We start from the raw sequence: 26425 nt of genomic DNA on the forward strand, positions 1-26425 counted from the left end.
TATAGAGTGTTCATTCATTTTCTCATATTTTCACTCATTTAACTTCCTTATTCATTCATTCATCCATCTATCATTAGATCATCTCATTTACATGTTCATACATTCTTTATTTTTTCAGGCACTTGTGACTCCCCTCATTCCCCTTTCTGCAAGCATTCTGGAAGCACCACTCTACTCTAGGCCAAGATTAGATGTTGGGATTCTGGCTCAGGTCTCCCCCAAGACTTGTGGGTATACAGATGGTGAGGACACACTGTGATACGTACCACTTGCCAGAAATTGGGACCCAGAGCAGGGTAAGCACCACGAAAGAGGCAATTATCTACCTGGAGGAGGGAACTGGGGGCAGTCATAGGCTTCATGGAGGAAGTAGCATTTAAGCCAAGCTAAGAAGGGTGTGTGTCCTTCTCTAGGGAGGAAAGGACACTCCAAGTAAAGTCTTTTTTTTTTTTTTTTTTAAATGTGTTTGGGAAAAAGTGAGGTGCTTGGATGGCTGAAGTGTGTAATGTAGGGTCAAGTGTCCCTGACTACACCCAGGCCAAGCCCTCCCTATGTTCTAGTGACAGACCTGGGCCACTCAAGAACTTCCCCTAACTCATCACTGTTGGCCCCTGGAAAACCACCCACTATCAGGCAGCCAAGAATGGCCTGATAGTGTTAATACAGCACCCTGTCACAGGAGTCACATGTCTAACCCCTGGACATTCAGTGAGTGAGCTATCCTGGGCTGAGCAGGCTGAGCAGGCAGCAGCAGCGGTAGTATCTGAGGTACCTGGCCCCCAAGATCCCATGGTCATCCAGCAAATGTTTGAGTGCCTTACTGTGAGCCAGGCCTTGCCCCACACACTGGAAATACAGCAGTGAACAAGACAGAATTCCCACTCTCTAGCAGGCAACAAATGATAAACGAGAAAACCAACAATTGTGAAGACCACCAAGAGCATACCTGTAGCTAAACAAGTTGGGTTTATTACCTCTTTCTAGGAGGGAGACTGCACTTATTTCAGCAAGAGTGTTAACAAAGGCTTATAGGATTTAGGCTTAGGTTAAGTGATTTGGGGGAGGGTTCAAGTATGTGGGCTTCTACTCCGGATTAGATGCTCTCAGGAAGCAGAGACAATAAAGTGAAAGGAATGAATGGAGACGCCAATGCTGTAAAGAAGCAGCAGTTACTCATATTAGCCAGAAGGGCAAAAATGTTTAGTCTTTTTCTGGTTCCAAAGATATTCATGTTTTTCAATCAAAAATGATTACAGAGCATTCTTGTTTATGTCTTGCTCAATCACCGTCACAGAATGGCCTAGTGTGATGTTGGTATTCTGGGAAATTGATGTTCAACAGGAGAGCACAAGGCCTAGCTGTGCCAGGCCAGCTCCCAGTTGTGAGGGGCAGCTTTTCTTTCTCCTAAGAAAGTCTCATTCACTCGGCTGAGGTGTATTTGCTGGGAGCCAGATGCAGAGTAATTTGAGGTGGGCGAAAGAGACAGGTAGGTCCCAGTCCTTCGGAAGCTGTTGGAACTATCTAAAATGAACAGATTGTCAGAAATGGGTAGGAAGAGCGAACCAGACCCAAGGAAGGGTCAGGACAAAGGACCAGGCGGGAGGGGAGGCTGAGAGCCATTAGCAAGCGGGACTGCCAGCGGAGCCACGACGCGCACGCGACAGTAGAGGTCAGCTAAGGCGGAACCCTAGGGCACGCAGGACTTCTCCAGCCCAGGGACGCAGGCGTTCCGCCGCCAGGATTTGCCAGAAACAGGAAATGAAATCAAGCAGCTTTGATCAAAACAACCCACCCGGCCTCGGGTTCATGAATATTCAGCAGCCTGCTTCCACTTTGCGACTCCGCCCCAGCCCCGCCCAGCTGGAAGACTGCGCTTGCGTCGCTGGCGCGCGTCTCTGTCGTCATACGCGCGCGCCGCCGCCGCTGCTCGCTAGAGGAGTATAACTGTCATGGCGAGTTCAGCCGCCTCCTCGGTAAGACCGCCGCGGCCCAAGAAAGAGCCGCAAGCGCTCGTCATCCCTAAGAATGCGGCGGAGGAGCAGAAGCTCAAGCTGGAGCGGCTGATGAAGAACCCGGTAAGATGAGGCGTGGGCCAGTCGGCCCTCCGAGTCCCACCCCCTTCCTTCCGGCGCCTCTGGGGGCCCACGGGTCCACCTCCCCCACCTCCAAATTCAGAAATTCATTACCCGAACCCCAGCGCCTGTCATTAAGGAGTAGGCTGCCTCAGAGATTGTGAGCTGCCTTCTGTCCTTATGTTACAACTCAGACACGATGGGGGCGCTGTGGAGCGGCTTTCCGTGCTCCAAGACTTTTTCCATTCGAAGTTTTTGTGAACAGAAGGGTCAGAAGCCTTAAACTGGAAAGTTAGAGCCCGTGGGTTAGCACAAGGGTTATTTTCTTATAAACGGTACCTTGTTAGAGGCATTGGGGCAAGTCGCTGCCCCTGGCCAGGCCTCAGCCCCCTCAGTCATAAAAACAATTGGATGAGAAGGTCTCATATATTTTACTGAAAGGGTTGATTCTTCTCGGGTTAAAGTAGGGTTAAAGTTGGAGACTTCCGCCATACATGGTGACTTAACGTTTCTGAGTTTGTCTCTGGAAAGTTAAGAATAGCCTTGACTAGGCTGTGGGCTGTGATAGACCCCAAAGTATACCGGACGAAGTAAGGCTAAAACAGAGAGAAGGAGGTAAAATCAGCTTCGAGTCCAAGGAGTAAAGTAGCCTTACTTCATTAGTCTAGTTAAAATTCTTTGGTTATAAGAGATGTGACTTTGTCAACTGGTTTATACTTATAAATGCTTTCCTGTTTAAATGTTTCAGGACAAAGCAGTCCCAATTCCAGAAAAAATGAGTGAATGGGCACCTCGACCTCCCCCAGAATTTGTCCGAGATGTAATGGGTAATGTCTTTTGGCAAGTGTGTTTGTGTGTAAATACAATTTTTGAAGTGTAGATATATAAAAACCCTGCAGTTAGTATATGTTAATTAGATCTCTGATAGGAAAAATAATGTTCAGTCGTCCAATATTTTGCTCCTACAACAGAGGAGTTGGTATTAGAGAATTGTCTTATGCATTGTTTTTAAGAATGCCTCATATTGGTTATTTCTCAGTGGAAATAGTTTTATTATTTCGTTGGGTTGTAAATTAACATTAATTATAAAGAAAAATAAATAACAGAGGTATTTAAAAAGTTTGAACCACCTGTAATTTCATCATTCCACTTGTAACATTCTGGTAGAGCTGTCCAAACCTCTTTATGGACAAAACCACTGCTGCTTAAGAAAAAAAGTTTTTAGAAAAATGTGGTTGTTCTACACATACTATTTGATAAGCAACTTTTTTCACTTAATATATCATGGACATCTTTTCATCTCAGTAGAAATTTAGCATGGCAAATGTGAAATCATCTGGCGGGGAGAGAAAGGTTATAGGCTCTCTTCTAGGTTTCTGGTCACTGAGCTGCATTCTGTTTCTCCTCTTAATAGAGTGGAATTTTTAGTGACTGCACATTCACTGTTCATGCCACAAATATTGAATGATGCCTACACTATGTACTAGACACTGTGCTAGATTCTGCAGTATAGTGGGGAATAGGACAGGCTGTCCCTTCCATTACTTGAGTTTCTTTTTTGGTCACTTTTAATTAAAGGTAGCCTATGTTGATAACTGGAGCTCATCAAGAACTCTGAACTGTCCTGGCTATAGGTTCAAGCGCCGGGGCTGGCAGTGGTGAGTTCCATGTGTATCGGCATCTGCGCCGGAGAGAGTATCAGCGACAGGACTACATGGATGCCATGGCTGAGAAGGTCAGTGAGCAAGGAGGCTGACTGAACCCTTGGGTTTGGGCAGTGTGCACTTAATAATTTTGAGAAAAAAGCAGAGTAGATACACCTGGTATGTGTAAGGGCTACCTTTTAAAGTCAGCACCAAAAACAGACATTGAGTCCGGGTTACTCCTAGGTCAGACTCAGCATGGCAAGATAATCACACTAGGAGATGAATGAGGGAGAGGAGACTTCCATGTGTATAGAAGGGCAGTCCCTTCTCCCCTCCAAACCATTTGCCATGAAATGGAATAGAAAATAGGATCTCCCACACCACTTGAGTTATTCTCTATTATTCCCTCTCTTTTTGGCTGAATGCCTATAATTCCAGTTACCTGTGTGTTTTTGTGAATAGTGTATTTCTGTGTGTCTGCTGCTTTTTGTTTTCTAGCTTGGAGGCTGGCATTTCTTCATGACAAGTATCAAGTAGTAATTGATTAAAAATTGAGAATTACTTTATAAATTGTACTGTAAGAACTATTAAGCTTTCTATTACTTGACTGGGAGGGCCAGAAATCTCTCCTGTTTAAAAAAAATACTCTTTCAGACATACCACTTGTTTTCTTTTTCTAATTAAATTTTGGAGTTATTTATGTACACCAGAAATCTTGCTGGATTTTTAACTAGAATTGAGTTGATCTATAACTTAACTTGAATAAGAATGGATGTTATAGTGTTTCATCATCCCTTCAAGAAACTATGGTTTTTCATTGGTTTAAATCTTTTTGTATCTCTCTGGAGGTTTTGCATATATCTCACCACATTTGTTCAAAAATATTTTAAGTTTTTTTATTGCAGTGATGCTAGGTGGTTCTCTCATTTCTCCTCTTAACATTTTGCATGAGAGATTGCCCCTTGTTCTTAATCTTACAGCATTCACTGGAAAAGTCCTTTTCCTCAGTCTTACCATAATGACTGTTATTTCGTGGAATACATTTATATATTTAGAGAGATTCAGATATTTTAAAATGATATTTATTTGTATGCTATTTATGAAAGAGGAAACTACTTTACCCAATAGTATTTCATTTTCCAGTAATTTGACTTAAAAAAATTAGGTTCTTTGTCGAATTTATTTCTATACAAAGGAATAAAATACTTTAAAAATTAAAACACACATTCATAAAAATAGAATACTACTTAGCAGTAAAAAGAAACAAACTACTGATGCATGCAACAGTGTGGATGATTCTTAACATGCTGAGTGAAATAAGTCTTGGACAAAAGAGATCGTACTATATGATTTCTTTTACATGGAAACATTTATGGGGGAAAAAACCTAATCTATGTGGGGAAGAAAATCAGAACAGTAGTTGTCTCTGGGGATGAGGTCCCACCCTACAGTTGTCCTTTGCTAGGCACCCAGGACTTTCTGCCCTGGTGACCTGTACTTGGCCCGTTGTCCTTGCTTTGCTCTTGTCTGTCAAACTGCCTACCACACACCATGTATGTGTTTATTAGCAGGTGATGGCAGTGTGTGTCATGCTGCTTTAGAATCAGCCATATGATAACCAGAGCTAGTTAGGACTTGAAAATTCCGTGGGTCCAGCCAGAGGGGCCAATTCATCTGGTGAGTTCCTGTCACTGTCTCTAAAGAAAATCAAACTCCTGTGTGTCTCCTCTACTCTCAGTACTCTACTACACTTCTGACACTCCTGATCTCCAAATATGTGGGAGTTTTACCACACCAAGCAATTCTGTGACACCATACAATTTAACTCAATTCTGCCACTATCTGGAGAGAAGGGCAGATCACCCAGGTTAAGGGCTCAGTCCAACAAGACAGCCCCCATACCCCCCTTTAAAAGCCAATCAGAAGTCCAGGTTATCATCTGTGCTTCTGACCAACTGTAAATCTGAAGTTTCCCATGACCTGCTCCTTGAGTTTGATTAATTTGCTTAGAGGGGCTCACAGAACTCTGGTAAACATCTTATTTACTAGACTTCAGGTGTATTACAAAAGGATATAAACTCAGGAACAGCTGGATGGGAGAAGGGGTGAGGAGCTCCCACACCCTCTCCCAGCACCTCCACGTGTTCACCAACCTGAAAGCTATCTAAACCCCATACTTTTGGATTTTTGGAGGCTTCATTATGTAGGCACCATTGATTAAGCCATTGACCTTTAGTGATTGATTTGACCTCCAGACCCTCTTTCCTCCCTGGAGTTCAGGAAGTGGGGCTGAAAGATCCCCTGGCAACCAGACCTCTTCCATTGTGGCTTTCCAAAAGTCACTCATTAACATAAACTCTTGTGGTTGAAAGGGGCTTGTTATGAATAACAAAGGACATCCTTTCACCTTCATCTCTGGAGCTCTTCCAAGAACTGGGAACAAAACTATTATAATAAAAGATGTCCCTGTGACTCTTATATGGGAAATTTATAAGAGTTTTAAGAGCTATGTGTCAGAAACAGTAGATGAAGATCAAATATACATTTCTTATTTAAGTCACAACATCACACTAAGGACCTGGCTACACAGACCCCGTAGTGCTCCCTCGCATAGTTTCTCTTACATTTTGTTGTGCATGAATGGCATTGTTACCAGACAGCTTCCGAGCAGGGGGCTGGCGCTACCGCTGCACTGTTCGGGAACCTTTGTGGTGTCAGGTGACATCCAATTTCTTGACTCCTGTGGGAAAAACTTCAAGACACAGTCCAGGTGAAAGTGAGAGTAAGTTTATTAAAGCTTGGGACAGTGAGGCAAAGGAGGGGCCCCTGGAGACAGGATCAAGGGGTAAGCCCAGGAGGAGCTGCTGTTGCCCATTGCTCCCCTGGGTGCAGGCCTCATCAGGACCCATAGAGCTTAGTAGGATAGAAGAAGCAAAGGACATGCCTGAGGAAAGGGGGACGTAGGAGTGCTCAAAGAAGAGTGCAAGCTAGCATCCTTTGTCCTGAGGAGGATCTCAACAGTGTTCATTAGATTTCCAGTGTGGTGTTTAATATGCTGATGTATTAAAATGAGTGTATAATGGAGTCTTGTGTCTTTTTCTGGTTAGTTTTACTTTTATCTTGGATTATTCTGGCTCTAATTGGTTTTTGTTACCTCGCTCCCTAACTGGTGATTTAAACCTCCTGCTCTTTTGCATCTTCAGTTAGGGAGGATAGGTTCTCATGACTTATTAGCTAGCTGCTAATTGCTCAGCTGTTCCTGCCTTTTGTCTCAGTTTCCTTATTCCACTTGCCAGGGAATTTTCCTAGTTTCTTACTACCCTGTCTCAGTGTCTTAATGAATTGAAAGAGTTACTTTACCATCAGAGAGCCTTGTATTGATTTCCCACACCTATGGGGCAACTACTTAAAGTTAAAGTGGCCCTGGAGGCCTAGATGTGCCTGTAGCACCCCTACTGGTGTGACTTCTAGAGCTCTCATCTCCAGCCCATGGTATATCTAAATGATGTGGGGTTTTTTTACAGCAAAAATTGGATGTAGAGTTTCAGAAGAGACTGGAAAGGAATAAAATTGCTGCAGAGGAGCAGACTGCAAAGCGTCGAAAAAAGCGGTAAGGGCTTTGTGGCATCTCATAACTAATGAGACTTAAGGGCAGGAAATGGGAAAGTGCATGATTCATGAATGAGTCCTTGAGGTCAAAAGTTTACCTGTGTAACCTATAGAGGTCTTGGGTGTTACAACCCACCATGGAGCAAGCCATTGGAGAAATGGCTTTTCTTCTAGTACTTGGGAAGAGATCAAGTCACTTATTGTGCCCCTCCCCCAGCTCATTACAAATTCTTCAAAGCATGGAGTTCAGCATTTCCGTGATCACATGGATTTCTGTCTTCTTCACTTCTGTATTTTAACATCAGGTTTAACTAGGTGCTATGAGTGAACTTCTCATTTAGCTTCCTTAAATTAGGGGCTGTGCCCTCCCTAAGTGACTATATATGAGTATACAGGTTGTGTGTGTGTGTTAATAAATGCTTCCTTGTCAACGTAAGAAGCATCTAAACCTGTAGGGAATTTTTATAAGAATTTATTTGAACCAAACTAACAACAGCTGCCAGGAAGCAAGATCTTGACTACTCCCCAGAATGGCAGTTTGCAGCTACTTTTATGCATTAAGGAAGGTTACATGAAGGTGGGAGAAAGCAAGGCAGAGACTGGATTACAGAATAGTTAACCAGATTATGTGCTCTCTTGAACCAGGTTACTTCTTAGAAGAGACATTTCAAAGGTGTGTTAACCTAGATGCGCTTAAATAATGGACAGGGCTTGCTTATGACAAAGATAAACCTTTTACTAAAGGCATATGCCTGGAGTGCGGCTACCCACCACTACCTCCTTAGTTAGGAATTTATGATCAGTTCATCCTTTGAGCTAACTTTCAGTAGAAACCTCCCCTCTTTTTTTAATCTTCACCTAAGGATATTTTTTTTTTTATTGCTTTTCAGAGAGAGTAGAAGGGTGGGGGGAGACAGAGATCAATCAGTTGCCTCCTGTACACACCCCAACCAGGGCTGGGGACGAGCCTGCAACCAAGGTATGTGCCCTTGCCTGGAATCGAACCTGGGACCCTTCAGTCCACGTGTCGACACTAACCACTGAACCAAACCGGCTAGGACAGTAGAGCCCCTTTTTTATCCACTCCCCCAACTTTTAGAGAGCTGCACAGGATTTTTAAAATATCTTGGGGTGAAGAAGCATCTCTAGTGTTTCTGAGATTGCTTTAATCACCTGAGGACTCCTAAGGATTTCTCTTGAAGAAAACAGCTTGATAATGTTGATGATGTTGGAGTAGCAGAATCTTAAGAAAGTATTTCATTTTATTATTGTAGTGTTTGTGTGATTATAACATCTTTAAAGATCCCGTAAGTAGATGTTTCTAAAATACTCAATAAGGTAGCTAAGGAATTAATGTATTTATATTACATTTGTAGCCAGAAGTTAAAAGAAAAGAAATTATTGGCAAAGATGATGAAACTTGAACAGAAGAAACAAAAAGGTGAGTAGTACCCACTTTTCTTGGTTGTGACCTTTCTTGGTGTTGCACAGAAGCTGACCTGTCAAGAATGAGATTTAGAGCCCAGCCGGCATTCTCAGCGGTTGAGCAATGACTTACGATCCAGGAGATCGCTATTCAATTCCCAGTCAGGGCACATGCCTGGGTTATGGGCCCGATCCCCAGTGGGTTGTGCAGGAGGCAGCTGTTCAGTGACTCTCTCTCATCATTGATGTTTCTCTCTCTCCCTCTCCCTTACTCTCTCTGAAATCAATAAAAATATTTTTTTAAAAAAAAGAATGAGATTTAGAGTTTGGAACTGGTTGGCTGGCCGTTGAAGAAATGAGGGCTTATTTCTATTAGTTAGGACTCATTTAATTGCAAGTGTCAGAAAGTCAAACTAAGTTAAGCATAGTGGTTGAGCCTTGTCCTAGGAACCAAGAGGTCACAGTTCAATTCCTGGTCAGGACACATACCCAGGTTGCGGGCTCGATCCCCAGTAGGGGGTGTGCAGGAGGCAACTGATCAATGATGTTTCTATCCGTCTCCCTTTCTTTCTAAAAAATCAATAAAAATTTTAAAAAGAAAGATACTAGCTTGTGTTAAGACCAGAACAGATCTTCCTTCAGGCATGACTAGTAAAAGAGCTTCGAGTTATTATTGGCATTCACTGTCTCCCTCTGTGTACTGGCATCCTGTCCTCAGGCAGGCTTATGGTCCTCTCCGTGGTTGAGGTTCCTGGGGGCTGCTGCATCCTGCCTTGTTCTTGTCCAGTAGGAGAGACTGAGAAGATGTCCCTAGCAAAGGTGTTTTTGTGTTCTTTTGTCTCTAATTGAGTCACTTGGCAAGTCAGTTAAGAATACTTTTCAGACTGGGGAGGGGGAAGGGATGGGGTGGAACGGGTCATTGGGGAGAAAAAGGGACATCTGTAATATTTTAAACAAAAATAAAATTTAAAAAAAAAAAGAATACTTTTCACACCCTGGCCAGATTGCCCAGTTGGTTGGAGTGTCATCTCCTACACCAGAAAAGGTTGCTGGTTTGATCCCTGGTCAAGGCACATATGAGAGGCAACCGATTGATGTTTCTCTCTTCCTCACTCTAAAAAAGCAATAAAAACAAACCCTTAAGTGAGGATTTTAAAAAAAGGATGTTTTTGGCTACAAGAAACAGAATACTCAGCTAGCAGTAGTTAAACAAAGAGAAATTCGTTTTTCTTGCATAACAGGAAACCTGGTTGTAGGTGGCAGCCTGGTATGGTTCAGCATTTCAATAGTGTCAGGCCCAGCATCCCTACAGTACTCTTCGCCTTTATCCTGTGGGCATGATACGGCTTCTGCAGCTCCTGGAGTCATACATATGTTCAAAGCAGGGGAAAAAAGTGCTACTTGTCTGTTCTGTTTTGGGGGGTTTTTTGTTGTGGTTTTTTTTAACTGAAGAGCAAAACACCCCTCCAGAAATGCCCAGCAGTTGTCACCTTATATATCATTGTTCGGTACTAGGTCACTTTGCCATCTCTTGCTGCCATCAGGCTAGATGAATAGAAAAAAGAATTGTCGCCCGGCCGGGCATGGCTCAGCGGTTGAGCGTTGACCTAGGATCCAGGCGATCAGGGTTTGATTCCCGGTCAGGGCACATGCCCGTGTTGCAGGCTGCAGCCGATCAATGACTCTCTCATCATTGATCTTTCTAGCTCTCTCTCTCCCTCTCCCTTCCTCTCTCTGAAATCTATAAAGATATATTTAAAAAAAGAAAAAAGAATTGTCATGACTATCTCTAACCTATTTTGATTCATCACTGGGAGCTGGGTACATGGCAACCCTAGACAGAGTTGAGATTTTGTTAACAAGAATGGGAGTGAGTAATGTGTCAGCATCCCCCAGTGCTACCAGTCTTCCCTACCTCTGAACCCATCATAAGGACAGAAATGCCAGCTGCTCTCCTGGGAGCCCCTGGGCTGAGAATCAGGGACAGAGGGACCCCAAATAGGAAGGCCCAAGGATTCTAAGAGACAAAAAAAATGGCATCGACTGGGAATTGATGCCATTTTGACTGGGAGTCGAACTTGTGCACCGAAAGCGCAGGCCGATGCTCTATTGAGCCACACCGGCCAGGACTGGAAAAATTTTTTATTTTTTTAATTAATTTTTTAAAAATATATCTTTATTGATTTGAGAGAGAGGAAGGAAGGAAGAGGAAAAGAGAGAGAAACATCAGTGATGAGAAAGCAGTCATTGACCTAGGTCAATGCGCAACTGTTGAGCCACGCCCAGCTGGGCTGGAAAAAATTTTTTAAATAGTTCTTTTAAAGTATTTGGTAATTGCAACATCTGGGTCATCTTGACCTTGGTCTTTGTTGATTAAGATCTTTCCCCATGCAAGTTGAGGTTTTCCTGATTTTTTATATACCCAACTAATTTTCTATTGTATCCTGGACATTTTCAGTATTACATCATGAGGCTCTGGTCTTGTTATTTGTTTTGGCAGGCAGTCAGCCTGGTTGTGTTTGAAACAAAGGTTTTAACCAGCCTTCTGTGGGTTGTGTTTCCATTGTCAGTTCAGTTTCCAGAGTTTTTGCTGTGCTCTCAGGTGTGTCCTGCATATGCCACTCAGTGTCCAATCAGTGTTTAGTTCTCTGAGTTTGGTTCTCAAAGTGTTGTTATAATGATTAGGGTCAGAATCATGCATGCACTGTCAGGGTGAGCCCAGGAGTTCATAAACAGCTCTGTTGTATCTCTTCTAATCTCTCCATGATCTCCCCTGTAGTTTCTGGTCTCCTGGAGCTCCCCTTTTCAGACCTCCAGTCAGAAAGCTGGGACCTTAGTTACTCTGCCACATACTTGTACAGCTGCACTTGCATTCAGAGCAAGTTGTGGGAGGACAGATAAGAAATGGCAACAGAGGCTTGCCCAACCATCTCAGCACCGCTTTCTGTCCAGGTTCCATAGTTGTATTCAGTGGAGAGACAGGGTTGAATGTGCTTCTTCTGTCTTACCTGGAACCCTCTATTTTTTTATTTTTTTTTTAATCCAAATACAGGACTTTATATTTACCTTCTTTGCATTTTAACTTGATGTTATTGGCTATTTTGATTAAGGTTTTCAAAATCCTTTTGAATTTTGAAATTCAGCATGTTACCATGTCTTTCTGATGTTGTCATTGGTAAAAATGTTGAGCCAGAGCCCTCCAGCATCTACTAGAAAGCTCCATCTAGGCTGGAAAGACCTACTTGTTCACTAAAACTCATTGGGTGGAGTTCTCCAGGTAAGAGTCAGCAGACTCACTCTTGTTTCACCGTACCCACAGAGATGTCATAAGAAACTAAGAGGTAATTTGAGGTCATGGAATAAGTACAGTAGATGTAAGTTCTAGGCTCAGCTCTCATTCTGGCTCACCCTAACCTCAACCATCTGGCTGCTTCTGTTTAAGCGGGGGGGGGGGGGGGGGGGGGTGTGGAGAGAGAGAGAGAGAGAGAGAGATTTCGTTAGCTTGTGAAATGATAAGCGCTTTCTAGATCTAAAATTCTGCAATTTGGTAACTTTGCCAAATGCCTTGCTGTAATTAATATATACCATATTGAGTGTGGGCAGGCTCACCGGTAGATCTAAGAACCCTTTCAGAACAAGAAACAGATTATTTTGTTCTGAGTTTGTGCTCAATCAACCTGTATTGTATCTTTGGAATTGCATATTAACTTTTTAGTAATTGGTTCTAGAGTTGAAAGAGGCAAGTGGCAGCATGACAGAACTGGAGTTTTTTAAATCCTACTCTCCTTACCCCTTTTAGACATTAATTTGCCCAAGGCAATAAAGAATATTTGAGATCATGCAACAGGTTTCAGTACTTTCAGGTAGATTTTATCCAGAGCCTTCAGCTTATTTAAAATGGTTGTGTGCTTTCTTACTTGGTCTCCCCCTGTTCTGAGCTTTAGTTCTATCAAAAAAATGAGTTTGTGCCCATGTCACATCATGGAATCACATCATAGTTGCATACTGCTATTTTCAAACTGAGCGTTATGATCCTTTACTCACTGGATCATGAAGTCATTTTAGAGGTTGCAGCTATTTTTTTCCTCAAACATGAATAAAATAGACAAGAAGATATCAGAGTGCATTGCACTTGGGATAAATATTTTTTGAAACTTACTTTCATTTTCTATGTGGGCTTTGGGCTATGGGCTTCAATCAAACAAATTTAAAAATCATTGTTATAATGCATGAGCCCTGCCCGTTCTTATACTTTATGTGAAGTTAGTCTGTACATAATTAAAAATTATTAGTAATCATACCTGGTTGTACATGCTTCTTACCAGATGAGCCAGATAGAGAATGCTATAGGGGTAACTGTCATAAAAATGGTTTGTGTGCCTTTTACCTTGCCTTCCCAGTTTCCTTTTGTGAAAGAGAAAATAGATTTTCTAGCTGTCTATTTGAAATGAATAGAAAGTTAAATGTTGTGATACTCCATTGTGCCATAAGGTGGCTTCTGTGTACTGCTGGGTCCTTATGGTCTTGGACGTAAATCACTGAAGCTTTATGGCTCTTCTAAAAAGCAGTAAGGGGCAGCTGACTAGGAGCTCTGTTCTGTTGTTGGAGAGGAAGTATCCCCACTTGTTGTCCATGCTAGTTCAGTAATTTAATGAAGACACCGTGCAGTGTGGGACTCGTGTCTCAGTGACACCGTAGGATTGCATCAAGCCAGTTTGGATTATTATGAAGCCTTGAACTCCCACAATGATGTATGCTAACACCAGTGTTACTTATCCTAACACGGGCCTGCCTACCAAAGAAACCCAGGGTGACCTTAAGGTGATTTGTTTACTAGGTACCTTGAGAGCAGTTTCTCAGTCTCAGCACTATTGAATTGACATTTTGGGCCAGATAATTCTTTGCTGTGAGGGGCTATATCCCGTACATTATAGGATATTTAACAGCATATCCTGGCCTTTATCCACTAGATACCAGTAGCACCCATACTCCTCTCAGTCATTGACATGCAAAAATATCTTCAGATGTTGCCAAAGGATTTCTCATGGGGGAGGGGGACAAAATTACCCCCAATTAAAACCTTAACTAGTATCTGGAGTTCAGAAAGCACTCAGTAAATGTTTTGGATAGAACTGTTGGTTTCAATGCCAGAATTCTTATACATGTGTTGGAAACTATTCATATCTTTTGTATCTTTTGAGAATAAAGGTAATAATGATCATTTTAGAATTTTGGGGAATATGAAGAAAATAAAAAATAAAAATTATCCATACTCCTTACTAAAAATAATCACTTTAATATCTTAATGACATTTTTTATTTCAGTTCAACTTTCAAATATTTATTATATAAGTCTGTTTATATAAATGCTATATTTATGGTTGTCCTAATTTTGTTGTTGTTCTCACCTGAGGATATTTTTCCATTGATTTTTAGAGAGAGGAAGTTACGGTCTCATTGAGGATGTAGTAAAATCTTACAAAAATATAGATCCATATCTGACAGAACCACAGTAGCCTCCACTCTTCTCACGCCGTCACCCACCTGTGTACAGCTTCCGAAGCTCTTTTTAAAACATAGATTGGATTGTCCTTTGCTCTTCTGCTTGTGTAATAACAATAGCTAACATTTGTTGAACATGTATTATGTACTTTCCCCCAGTTCTACATGTTTTGCAGGTATTAAATAACATATCTGTCACAGTGGACCTGTGATAGGCAATGGTGTTATCCCTATTTTACAATTGAGGGACCTTAGGCACAAAGCAGTGATGGCACCTGCAGAGCTAGAGGGAGCCAGTGATGGGGTGGGATTTGATACCAGGTAATGTGTTACCACTGGCTGTGGCCTTACCCACGAGGTGATCCTGCTTGATACCTAGTCAGCAACCCTTGCATTTCTGGCACTCCCTGTCAGGCCCTTTCTGGTCTCTCTCCACCAGTTTGGCCACTCCCTGACATAAGTATTCTGCTCTTGCCAAGCTTACAGCTCTGCTCTTCTGTTTTGCTGCCCATGTCCAGGCCTCTCCTCTTTCCTTTTTCTTGTGTGTGTGATTATATATGTGTGTGTTTTTATTTATTTCTATTTATTTATTTGGGGGGGGGCTTGAGGTACTTTTATTTATTATTATTATCTTTATTGTTGAAAGCATTATAGATGTCCCCTTTTTTCCCCCATTGATCCTCTCTACCCCACCCCCAGGGCTTCCCCAGACCAATGTCTGTATCCATGGGTTATGCTTATAAACATATAAGTTCTTTGATTAATCTTTCCATACCCACTCTCCCATTCCCACCTTCCCTCTGAGATCCCTCAGTCTGCTCCATGCATCTATGTCTCTGGACCTATTTTGTTCATCAGTTTATTTTGTTTATTACATTCCACGTATGAGTGAGATCATGTGGTACTTTTCTTTCTCTAACTGGCTTATTTCACTTACCATGATACTCTCCAGTTCCATCCATGCTATCCCAAAGGTTAAGAGATCCTCTGTTTTACAGCTGCATAGTATTCCATGGTGTAAATATACCACAGCTTTTTTTATCCACTCATCTATTCATGGGCACCTGTACTTTTTCTAGATCTTAGCTATTGTAAATTGCACTGCTATGAACATAGAGGTGCATTAAGTTCTTTCTGATTGGTGTTTCAGGTTTCTTAGGATATATTCCTAGAAGTGGGATCACTGGGTCAAATGGCAGTTCAATTTTTAATTTTTTGAGGAAACTCCATACTGCTTTCCATAGTTGCTGCACAAGTCTGCATTCCCACCAGCAGTGTACTAAGGGTTCCCTTTTCTCCACACCCTCGCCAGCACTCGTTTTTGTTGATGGAGCCATTCTGACAGGTGTGAAGTGATACCTCATTGTAGTTTTAATTTGCATCTCTCTGATGATTAGTGACTTTGAGCATTTTTTCATATATCTATTGGCCATCTGTATGTCCTCTTTGGAGAAGTGTCTATTTAGGTCCTTTGCCCATTTTTTAATTGGATTGTTTGTCTTCCTTTTGTTAAGTTGTATGAGTTCCTTATATATTTTGGATATTAACCCTTTATCAGATGTGTCATTTGCAAATATGTTCTCCCATAGAGTAGGCTCCTTTTTCATTTTGTTGATGGTTTCTTTTGCTGTGCAGAAGCTTTTTATTTTGATGTAGTCCTATTTGTTTGTTTTCTCCTTTGTTTCTCTTGCCCTAGGAGATGTATTGGCAAACATATTGCCACAAGAGATGTCTGAGATTTTGCTGCCTATGTTTTCTTCCAGGATTTTTATGGTTTCACGTCTTACATTTAAGTCTTTGATCCATTTGGAGTTTATTTTCGTGTATGGTGTAAGTTGATGGTCTAGTTTCATTTTTTTGCATGTACCTGTCCAGTTTTCCCAACACCATTTATTGGAGACTGTCTTTACTCCATTGTATGTTTCTGCCTCCTTTGTCAAATATTAATTGACCATAATGGTGTGGGTCAATTTCTGGGTTCTCTTTTCTCTTCCACTGATCTATATGTCTGTTCTTATGCCAGTACCAGGCTGTTTTGATTACATTGGCTTTGTAGTATAACTTGGTATCTGGTTTTGTGATCCATCCAACTTTGTTCTTCTTTCTCAAGATTGTCGTGGCTATTCGGGGTCTTTTTTGGTTCCATATACATTTTCAAAGTGTTTGTTCTAGCTCTGTGAAATATGCTGTTGGTATTTTAATAGGGATTGCATTGAATTTATAGATTGCTTTGGGCAGTATGGACATTTTAGTGACGTTAATTCTTCCAATCCGTGAGCACGGTATATTCTTCCAGTTGTTTATATCTTCCTCTATCTCTTTTTTCAACGTCCTATAGTTTTCCAAGTATGGGTCTTTTACCTTTTTGGTTAAGTTTATTCCTAAGTATCTAAATTTTTTTGTTGCAGTGGAAAATGGGATTGTTTTTTTAGTTTCTCTTTCTGGGAGTACATTATTGCCATCGATTTCTGGGCATTAATTTTGTATCCTACTACCTTGCTGAATTAATTTATTAAATCTGATAGTTTTTTGGTGGAGTCTTTAGGATTTTCTATGTACAATATCATGTCATCTGCAAATAATGACAGTTTTACTTCCTCCTTTTCAATTTGGATGCCTTGTATGTTTTGCTCTTGTCTGATTGCTGTGGCTAGGACTTCCAGTTACTATGTTGAATACGAGTGGTGAAAGTCGACACCCCTCTTTTGTTCCTCTTCTTAGAGGAAATGGTTTTAGCCTGGCTGGGCGTGGCTCAGTGGTCGAGCATCTACCTAGGATCCGGGAGGTCGGGGTTCGATTCCTGGTCAGGGCACATGCCCAGGTTGCGGGCTCGAGGCAGCCTATCAATGACCCTCTCAACATTGATGTTTCTATCTCTCTCTCCCTTTCCTCTCTCTGAAATCAATAAAGATATATTTAAAAAATAAAAATTAAAAAAAAAAAGAATTGAGCTATCAAGCCATGGAAACACACACACACAAAAGAGGAAATGGTTTTAGTTTTTTGCCCATTGAGTATGATATTGGATGTAGGTTTGTCATATATGGCCTTTATTATGTTGAGCTATCCCTCTATTCCCACTTTGCTGAGAGTTTTTATCAAAAATGGGTGCTGGGTATTATCGAATGCTTTTTCTGTATCTGTTGATACGATCCTGTGATTTTTGTCTTTCAGTTTGTTTATGTGATGTGTCGTGTTTATTGATTTGCAAATATTGTACCAGCCTTGCATCCCTGGAATAAATCCCACTTGGTCGTGGTGTATGATCTTTTTAATATATTGCTGGATCAGATTTACTAATATTTTGTTGAGGATTTTAGCATCTATGTTCATCAGGGATATTGGCCTGTAATTCTCTTTTCATGCTACCTCACTCCCCATCTTTCTGGAGAACATGTAGTCATCCTGTACCTTCCTCTTGCAATGTTTTCTCTCTTTGTTCAAAAAGCATTTTCTGACCTCCCTCCCCACCCTGACCAATCTGATCTAACCTTTCCCCCCACCTTGCTCCCAGAAGGTTTTATTATTATAGAATCTGCTAAGTCACATACCATTCTTATCTCTTCAGCTGTAACTCAGTTTCATAAGGGTAGGACAGTGTCTTTTTTTTAATTAAAAAAAACCAATGTTTTAGATTTATAGAAAAATTATGAATATAATATAGTACAAAGAATTCCCATATACCCAGTTTCCCCTATTGTTAATATCTTACGTTAATATGGCTCATTTGTCACAATAATGAACTAGTATTGATATGTGTATTAGCTAAAGTCCATACTTTATTCAGCTTTATTAGTTTTTACCTAAGGCATTTTTTTTGTTTCAGAATCCCATCCAGGATATCACATTACATTTAATCATCGTATCTGCTTAGGCTCCTGCTGGCTGTGACAGTTTCTTAGATTTTGCTTGTTTTTTATGACCTTGAGAATTTTGAGGGTCAGGTGTTCTGTAGAATGGCCCTCAGTTGAGATTTGTCAGATATTTTTCTCATGGTTAGATAATTATGATACTAAATTAGATATTTATTTGGGAGGCAAAGACCACAGAGATAAAATACCATTGTTAGCACGTCAAGGCTGTATACTTGAAGATAATTTGTCACTATGATGTTGACCTTAAACACCTCTCTAAGACAGTGCTCATCAGGGTTCTCTACTGAAATTTTTTTGCAGATTTGTTTCTTCTCCCCTGTTTGTTTACATCAGTATGGACTCATGGTTATTTATACTTTAGGTTTAATCTGATATTACTTTATCTGTTTTGTTGTTCAAATTATTCCTGCTTGGCTATTGGAAGCACTTTCATTTGGCTCCTTTGTCCCTTTTACATACTACAGTCATTGTGTGGTTTTGGGTTTTGTGTGTTTGTCCTGGGCAGAGGGTGGCTTGGTGTGTTTGTTGTTTTTTGTTAGTTTTGTTTTTTTTTTAGCACTTCCTTACTCTGGCACTACAAGACATTTCAGACTTATCTTGTATGTTTTCTTCCCCAGATCTAGAAATAGCCATTTCCCCAAGAAGTTTTTGTTCCTTTTATTGGATAATGATACTAGGAACCAAAATCTGGGGACTAGATGTGCACTTTACAACTTGCGTGTTGTTGCCTGGCTGGTGTTGCTCAGTGGTTGAGCATCGACCTATGAACCAAGAGATCACAGTCCGATTCCCAGTCAGGGCACATGCCCAGGTTTGGGCTCGATCCCCAGTAGGGGGCATGCAGGAGGCAGCCTATCAGTGACTCTCTTATCATTGATGTTTATGTCTCTCCCTCTCCCTTCCTCTCTCTGAAATCAATAGAAACATTTTTCTAAAAAAAAATTAGGGTGTTGTTATTTTTAGTCCCTCTTAACTGATAAAGCAAGAAAATATATATGTGTGTACTAAAGAGTGTGTATATATATATTTATGGATATTCCTATATGTAACCATCAATATCTGTCTAGGTTAAGCTAAACATGAGTTCATACTAATGTCTCCAACTCTAATCCATTGCCACATGGATTCTAGCCTTTTCAGCTTGTTTGCCTGTAACCTCCCACTCTAACAGTGAGTAACTTAGCTCCCACCATCCATTTGTTTGTTTGATTCCAGTATACATGGATAGTGGTTTCAGAATTGTTAACCTGTTATCTGTGGGAAACAACTTCATCAACTAGAATACAGTGCTATGTACAGTTCTTTTTGTCTTTAATCTTACAGACTCCACTATTTCCAAAATTATTTAGGTGAGCATCTTTCCTCCACTCCCTTCACAGAGGTTTCATCCATTTGTACTACAGTTGGATTCATATGTCACATTTTGCATTTCATCCTGGGATCCTTGACATGCTAAAATTTGCATATGTTAAGGTTTATTCTTTGTGCTGTAAAATTCTGTGAATTTTGACAAATGCATAGTATCATGTATCCACCATTACAGTGTTATGTAGAATAGTTTTACAGCCTTAAAAAAAATCCCCCGTGCTTCACTATTTGACCTCCTCCCCCTCTCCCCCAATCCCTGACAACCACCATAGTTTTGCCTTTTCCACAGTGTCATTTGTTTGGAATCAAGCAGGATGTAGACTTTTCAGGCTGGCTTTCATTTAGCAGAATGTATTTAAGATCCATCCATGTCTGCATGGCTTTATAGCTCATTCCTTTTTGTTGTGGAATAGTATTTTGTTGTATTGGATATACCACAGTTTGTTTATCCATTCACCTATTGAGGGACATCTTGGTTATATCCAGTTTCTAGAGATTCTGAATAAAGCTGCTACAAAGATTTATGTGATGGTTTTTGTGTGGATATAAGTTTTCTTTTTCTTTTTTAAATATATCTTTGTTGATTTCAAAGAGAGGAAGGGAGAGGGAAAGAGAGAGAGAAACATCAATTATGAGAGAGTCATTGATCAGCTGCCTCCTGTACGCCTCCTACTGGGGATTGAGCCTACAACCCAGGCATGTGCCCTGACTGGGAATTGGACCTCGATCTCCTGGATCATAGGTCAGTGCTCAACCCCTGAGCCACACCAGCTGGGCTCAAATCTGTTGAATTATATACCTAGGAAGATGACTGCCGGATCACATGGTAAGAGTATGTTTAGCTTTGTAAGAAACTGTCAAACTGTCTTCCAAAGTGGCTGTATCACTTTGCTTTTCCATCAGCAATAAATAAGAATTCCTGTTGCTCCACATTCTTGCCAGCAATTCGTATTGTTAATTTTAGCCATATTGATATGTGTGTTGTGATATCTTGTTATAATTTGTGATAGCATTTTTAAATCCTTATGTCCTCAACATTAAGCATAGTAATAATAAGCCCTTTATTTATTATTTACTTACATTGAAAGAATGAATGGGTGAAATAATTTTGTTGAATTACTGAATGACTTGAATGATCACTAGGTTTCTTCTCTTTGAGAGTGATACTTATAGGCTCTGACAACATGTTTCCCACACACAGAAATCTGTTGTGTTTACTGTTGAGGTACTACATTTTCAGGGGCTTTTCGATCACATTGAGTGCTTTGAAACCTCTGTTCATCAGTATCTCAGGCATCCAAAACATCCCATTTCACAAACATGCAGGTTGATTAGTATTTTACTGTTTCTTTTTTTTCTTTTTTCTTTTTCTTTTCTTTTTTTAGAGAGAGAGAAGAATGGGGGAGAGAGGGAAACATCGATTTGTTGTTCCAGTTACTTATGCATTTATTGGTTGATTTTTGTATGTGCCCAAACCAGGGATTGAGCCCGCAACCTTGGCATATTGGGACGATGCTCTAACCAACTGAGCTACCCTGCCAGGGCTTTACTGTTTCTTTAAGATCAGAATTAAAGATCAAATACTATGCTCTATTCCTGCTGTGTTCAGACCTGTGCCAGTGAGGTTGGCGCTTAGAGAGGCTTGAGGCAGACAGAATATGCTAAGTTATGGAATAAAACAAACAATCAGCAGTTTCAGCCTTAGAGCCCAAGTTCTAGAGCAGAACTCCCCAGCTGGCATATGGGTCAATGGGCTGCAAGTGGCAAGACCCTGATCCCCTTGGCCTTCAGGGTGGAGACTGAGTGCTCAAGACTGTGGACCAGTTGCCCCAAGTGCCATAGAAGAATTGTCTTTCCCATGCATGCCTTGACATGAGAGAGCTTATGGAGTACCATCCTGAGTCCAGGGGGCTCTTGATCCCTGGTTTTTGATCCCTCTCTGGTTTTTCCCTCAGTCTCTCCATAGTATGCTAGCTTGCTTGTGTGTGTGTGTGGGGGGGGGGAGTAAAATACATACAACATAAAATTTATCATCTTAACCATTTTAAGTGCATGGTTCATTGGTATTGAATACATTCAAATCAGTATGCTACCATTTCCACCATCAATCTCCATAACTCTTTTCATCTTATAAAACGGAAACTATACCTATTAAACAATAACTCCCATTCTCCCTCTCCCAGTCCCCAGCAACCACATTTTACTTTCTGTCTCTATGATTTTGACTATTCAAAATACCTCATATAAGAGGAATCATAGAATTTTTGTCTTTCTATGACTAGCCTGTTTCACTTAGCATGATGTCTTCAAGATTCATCCATGTTGTAGCATGTGTTAGAATTTCTTTCCTTTTTAAGGCTGAATAATATTCTGTTGTATGGCTAGACCACATTTTGCTTATCCAGTATACCCACCTCACTGCTGCCTCCACCTGTTTTTCTTTTTCCTGAGTTTCCTTTTGCATTTCTGCAGACAAGATTAGAGGCTAGAGAGTCAAATAGTCCATGTCTGAATCCTAGGTCCTTGTTTTACTGATTATGAAACCTTCATAGAAAATTACTTAACTTCTCTGAGTTTTATTCCTCATCTGTAAAATGGATATATATATGGTAGTGGTACTTAGAGTAAAAGAAGACACTAAAGAATTAGCACAGTTCCTGGCACATAATAGGTGTTCAGCAAATATTAGCTATTAAAACGTGCTCACCATTTGTACTTTGGAAAATTCTCATTGTTTTTGGCATGAGGTTGAGAAGAAAGGTATATTCTAAATTTATTAAATTAAATCTTAGGGATAATTTCAACTCATTGCCATGAGTATTTTTAAGTGTCTCATCCTAGGGTTTGAGGTGATTTTTAGACTTTACTGTGCCTGGGCACCTCAAGGCCTCCTGCCTTGAAGCTCTTTGTCTGGCCCTATAATGACAGCAGGAGCAAATCTCTGGGTGCCTGTGAGCTCTGGGGGTGCTGGAGTTCCTGCACATTTGCAGGGAGGAAGCCTATTGATGAGCCCACTGTGCCTGCTAGTGGCTACCTGGGCTGGACTGTGAGCTGGAGGACTGGTGCTGCCTCTGAGAGCTCTGGCTCTGCCTTGTTCCAGCTCTCACCCACTCCTCTGCTCCCAAAAAAAGGGAGGAGGAAGAGTTGGGAACACGTTGTCTTTGTGTTCTGCTTTTGGCCAGCTCAGTGGCACTGTGGTTGCTGGCAGTCATGTCAAGGAAAACACTGGAATTCAGAGCTGCATGTGGAGTGTTGTGAGAGGGTTTCTAGGTCTGTGGGAAGAGCCCTCTGCTACACAGTTTTTGAAAATCCTTTTGTGGCCCTGAGCCACCTCAGTTGTCATCCTGTGCATTGAAAGGTTGTAGGTTCAGTTCCTGGTCAGGGCACATGCCTGGATTTCAGGCTTGATCCCCAGTAGAAGGGGTGCAGGAGGCAGCCGATTGATATTTCTCACATCGATGTTTCTCCCTGCCCCTTCTCCCTAAAATCAATTTTTAAAAAATTTTTTAAGCCTCTGATCATTTTAGGGGGAAAAAATCCTCTTGCAGACTGCAGTGTGAGAGCTTGAGACATCAGCAGCAATATTGTCAGCATTAAATGTTAAAGGTCTGGTTGGAAACGTTGCCCTGCCAAAGTGGTGGTGAAGACCATATAAAAACAGTGAGGCTCTATTTATGTGACATCAGGTTCTTGTGTGTGCTGGATCTCTTTAATAAGGATGAGATCTACCTGCCAGCAGTGGTAGATCAGTTCTGTGACAGACCCTTTATACTGGGCAATGGCATTGAGGACTCATGGATGTGAGGACCTCCTCTGGCCCCTCACTTGTCTGTCCAGGAACAAGAAGTTCCTAATGTTTCCACAGCACTTCTCCTTTTTCTAAAGCATCCTGGATTATCTGAGTGAATTTGGACATCTCTAATCCAAATGTCGTGTGATTACAGGATCCATTCAGTCCCAAGAGCATCGGTCCAGTAGCTCTGAGGAGACATCTGGAACAGAGGAGGAGAAAGAGGAAGAGCCCAGCTTCATCATGGGGCGATGACAGTGTTGGCCACAGTGGCTTTCTGGAGCCCATGGCTTCAGAAAACCCTCCACATGACCCAAGGAGAAAGGAGGCTGTTTGAACTCAATTTCTCTCCCAAGGCCTCACAGGATAGAAGCAAGTGGGAAGCCATCCTGACTACTCGTGGCCCTGCCAATAGGCAGGACTCAGCCTATGGGACAGAGAGCCCTGTTTCCTGCACACTCAAGGGCACTGCCCAGCAGAGTTCATTAACGTTCCCGCCAGAGGGGGGAAATGTATAACCACTGCCCCTGCTGCTTGTTCTCATATATTTGGACAGTGATGAGTTTTGGGCTGGTTTCTGTGAAAGTAGTGTTTATTTAGTAAAGAACAGAAAAACTTTAGGTTTTGTTTGGACCTGTGAAATGTCAAAGCTGTAGGGAAGGCTGTGAAAATGAGGTGATAGGGATGAGGCCTATTACACTGGCCTATTCCCAGACTCAGTGAGGGAAATGGCCTTGGTTCTGGAGCTGACTCACACTGCAGGGTACCTGACCTCCATTTCCTTCAGCTGAGGGTGCAGACTGCACCTCCTGCTCAGTAGCTCCCAGTACACAGGTGTGTTGTGGGAACCCTTGGGCATGTGCAAAGGGAGCTGTGGAACATAACCAGGGAAAATAATTGGAGATTAGATAAAGAAGCAGGTGGACAATCCAGGCTGGGCTGAACCAGAGAAGAGGGCATGGGGAATCCTAGCCAAACTAGTATTGATTTCCCTGGCCCTGCCCTGAGCCAGGTGACATTTGTGGTCACTTCTGCCCTTTAAGCAGTTCAAGTCACAGGAATTTTTTTTTTTTATAGGTCCCTGTTTTATTGCAGTACATCAAAGTCTGGTTAATATTAAGTGATTCACAGGAATTTTTTTTCCCCAGGAAGCTGAAATGGAAAGTCAACCCTAATAAATTAACACACACGCCCTGGCTGTACATTTTGAAACCCATATTTCTCTTTGGCCAGTTAGATTGTGTTTGGCGGGTTAGATTGTGTTTTGTTTTTGTTCCCCTGTCTTTAATCTATTGGTTTCCTTATTTACCTCCAGAATGTGTGTCACAACTCTTGCTTTGAGTCCTGCCTGGATCTGGAGGGTGTTATCTTTCACTGGAGACTGTGGAGGGTGTCAGAGCTCAGAGCTGGAATACTTGGGTTTGAGCCCTGCCCTGCCTCTGATGAGATGGGGAACTCTGGGCAAGTCACTTCCTGCCTCTGTCTGATGTACCTGACAGAGAGCTTAGTGATCTGTATGTGGCACAGGTGGGCAGAAGACTAAACAAATAGGATACTAGGTGGAGCGTGTATGTTTTACACCTTTACTAGATTTCAGAAGATGATGTTTAGGTAGGAAACATCCTGTAGCAGTTTCTAACAGTTTTTAAGGGGTCGTCTATACCTTAGGTTAATGACTCAGTCTGTCTTCTTCAGGGTATTGTTTATTTGGGAAAGGGGAACAATTAGATGTCATCCTTGAGAAGGGAGTGGGTAATACTGAGAAGACACCCCCCCTCAAAGAAGCCATGATTGAGGAGAATCAATAATGCCCTTAACTTGTGGGTGGGAAGAAATTAAACGACAAAGGTATACGTAACTTGGTTGTCTCAGGAAACCTCATGAATAAGAATTCTGATTTATCAGATACTAGGCCTTCATTCACTCACTCGCTCACCAAACATTGATTGCTCAGTGGCAGTCCTGTGCTAGGCCTAATTATTTGTATTAGAATACTGTTTGCCCTATAATTAGATGTCCCATATAGATTTACCAAACAAGATTTATAAACACAGAGCGGTCTGGAAACTTGCGCAGGTCACCCAGCAAATAAGTGGTAGTAGAGGTCGCCTTTGGACACACGTAATGTGACTCCAGAATCCATCATGCTAGCCCTTATACTGTAGTGCTGTGTTGCTCTGGGGAAGAAGCTGTGCATAGCCCAGACCTGGTGGGGAGGGGTTCCCAAGGGCTGTTCTTTTGGTGCCGGGACTGTAGGCTATAGGCCCCTCTACTAGGCCCCCTGGCGCATTTGTGTTTGTGTGCATAATAATATAGTCAGAATATGTCACAAGTTCTGTGTTTATGAATTCACTAAAATTTATTTGTTATCCCAAAATTAATACTTGTGCTTTTGCGGTCATTTACCAACATGCACAGAGTGGCAAAAATTTGCATTGCCTGATACACATATTCCCAATTGAGGTTAAACAAGGCAGTGCTCTGCCTTCTTGTTTCAGCTCAAACATATGTACTGGCAGGTTTTTTGCACTTATTGCTTATTGTTGGTGGTTTCTGTTTAAAATGGCCCCCAAATGTAGTGCTGAAGTGCATCTAGTGTTCATAATGTCACCTTGCTGACCAAGGGGACAACTGATGCATCAGGGGACTGGACACGTTCACACCAGCTGTGTGGCCATGCTGGATAAGATCTGAGGTGGAGAGGATAGCAGGAGCCACAGACTTCACTGAATGAGGGTCATCTGTTGAAGAAGACTAGCAGATGGTTGACCCCAGGGGTATGCCTCTAGAATTGATCTTTTTCCAAGGGGGGTAGCTTAGGCCTTGGGGGAGGAAGTGACTTGCTAAGGTCAACCAACTAGGAAAATAGCCCAAACTGTAGCTCAGACATCTGCTGGTACTTGTGGGCCTTTACCTGAACCTCCTAACCCCTCCATGTAATTCCCACTCAACTACCTGGGCACTGAAGGAGCCCTCCAACCATTAGTACTGTGATCATTCAGTCTCATTTCATCATGGTGCCTCATCTTCCTCAATCTTCTGGGAGTTGGGGAAAAACCATTTTCTGTGTTTGGTAGGAAACTAGCTCTGAAAAGCACTAATTGTGACACATTTTGCTCCTGTCCAGGCAAGCTGGATA

General features: G+C 41.7%; 1 protein-coding gene across 1 annotated transcript; it reads left to right on the forward strand.

The window, feature by feature from the left end:
* The first annotated feature begins 1892 nt into the window (after positions 1–1892).
* Positions 1893–24502, forward strand: PRKRIP1 (PRKR interacting protein 1). The gene is made up of 6 exons (XM_016198990.2): positions 1893–2075; positions 2821–2899; positions 3707–3807; positions 7243–7328; positions 8704–8768; positions 23441–24502. The coding sequence occupies exons 1-6, from the start codon at positions 1950–1952 to the stop codon at positions 23539–23541; spliced, it is 558 nt and encodes a 185-aa protein (XP_016054476.1). The 5' UTR covers positions 1893–1949; the 3' UTR covers positions 23542–24502.
* Positions 24503–26425: the final 1923 nt, after the last annotated feature.

This window comes from Miniopterus natalensis, chromosome 3, assembly GCF_054644295.1.
Source record: "Miniopterus natalensis isolate mMinNat1 chromosome 3, mMinNat1.hap1, whole genome shotgun sequence".
NCBI classification, from domain to species: Eukaryota; Metazoa; Chordata; class Mammalia; order Chiroptera; family Miniopteridae; genus Miniopterus; species Miniopterus natalensis.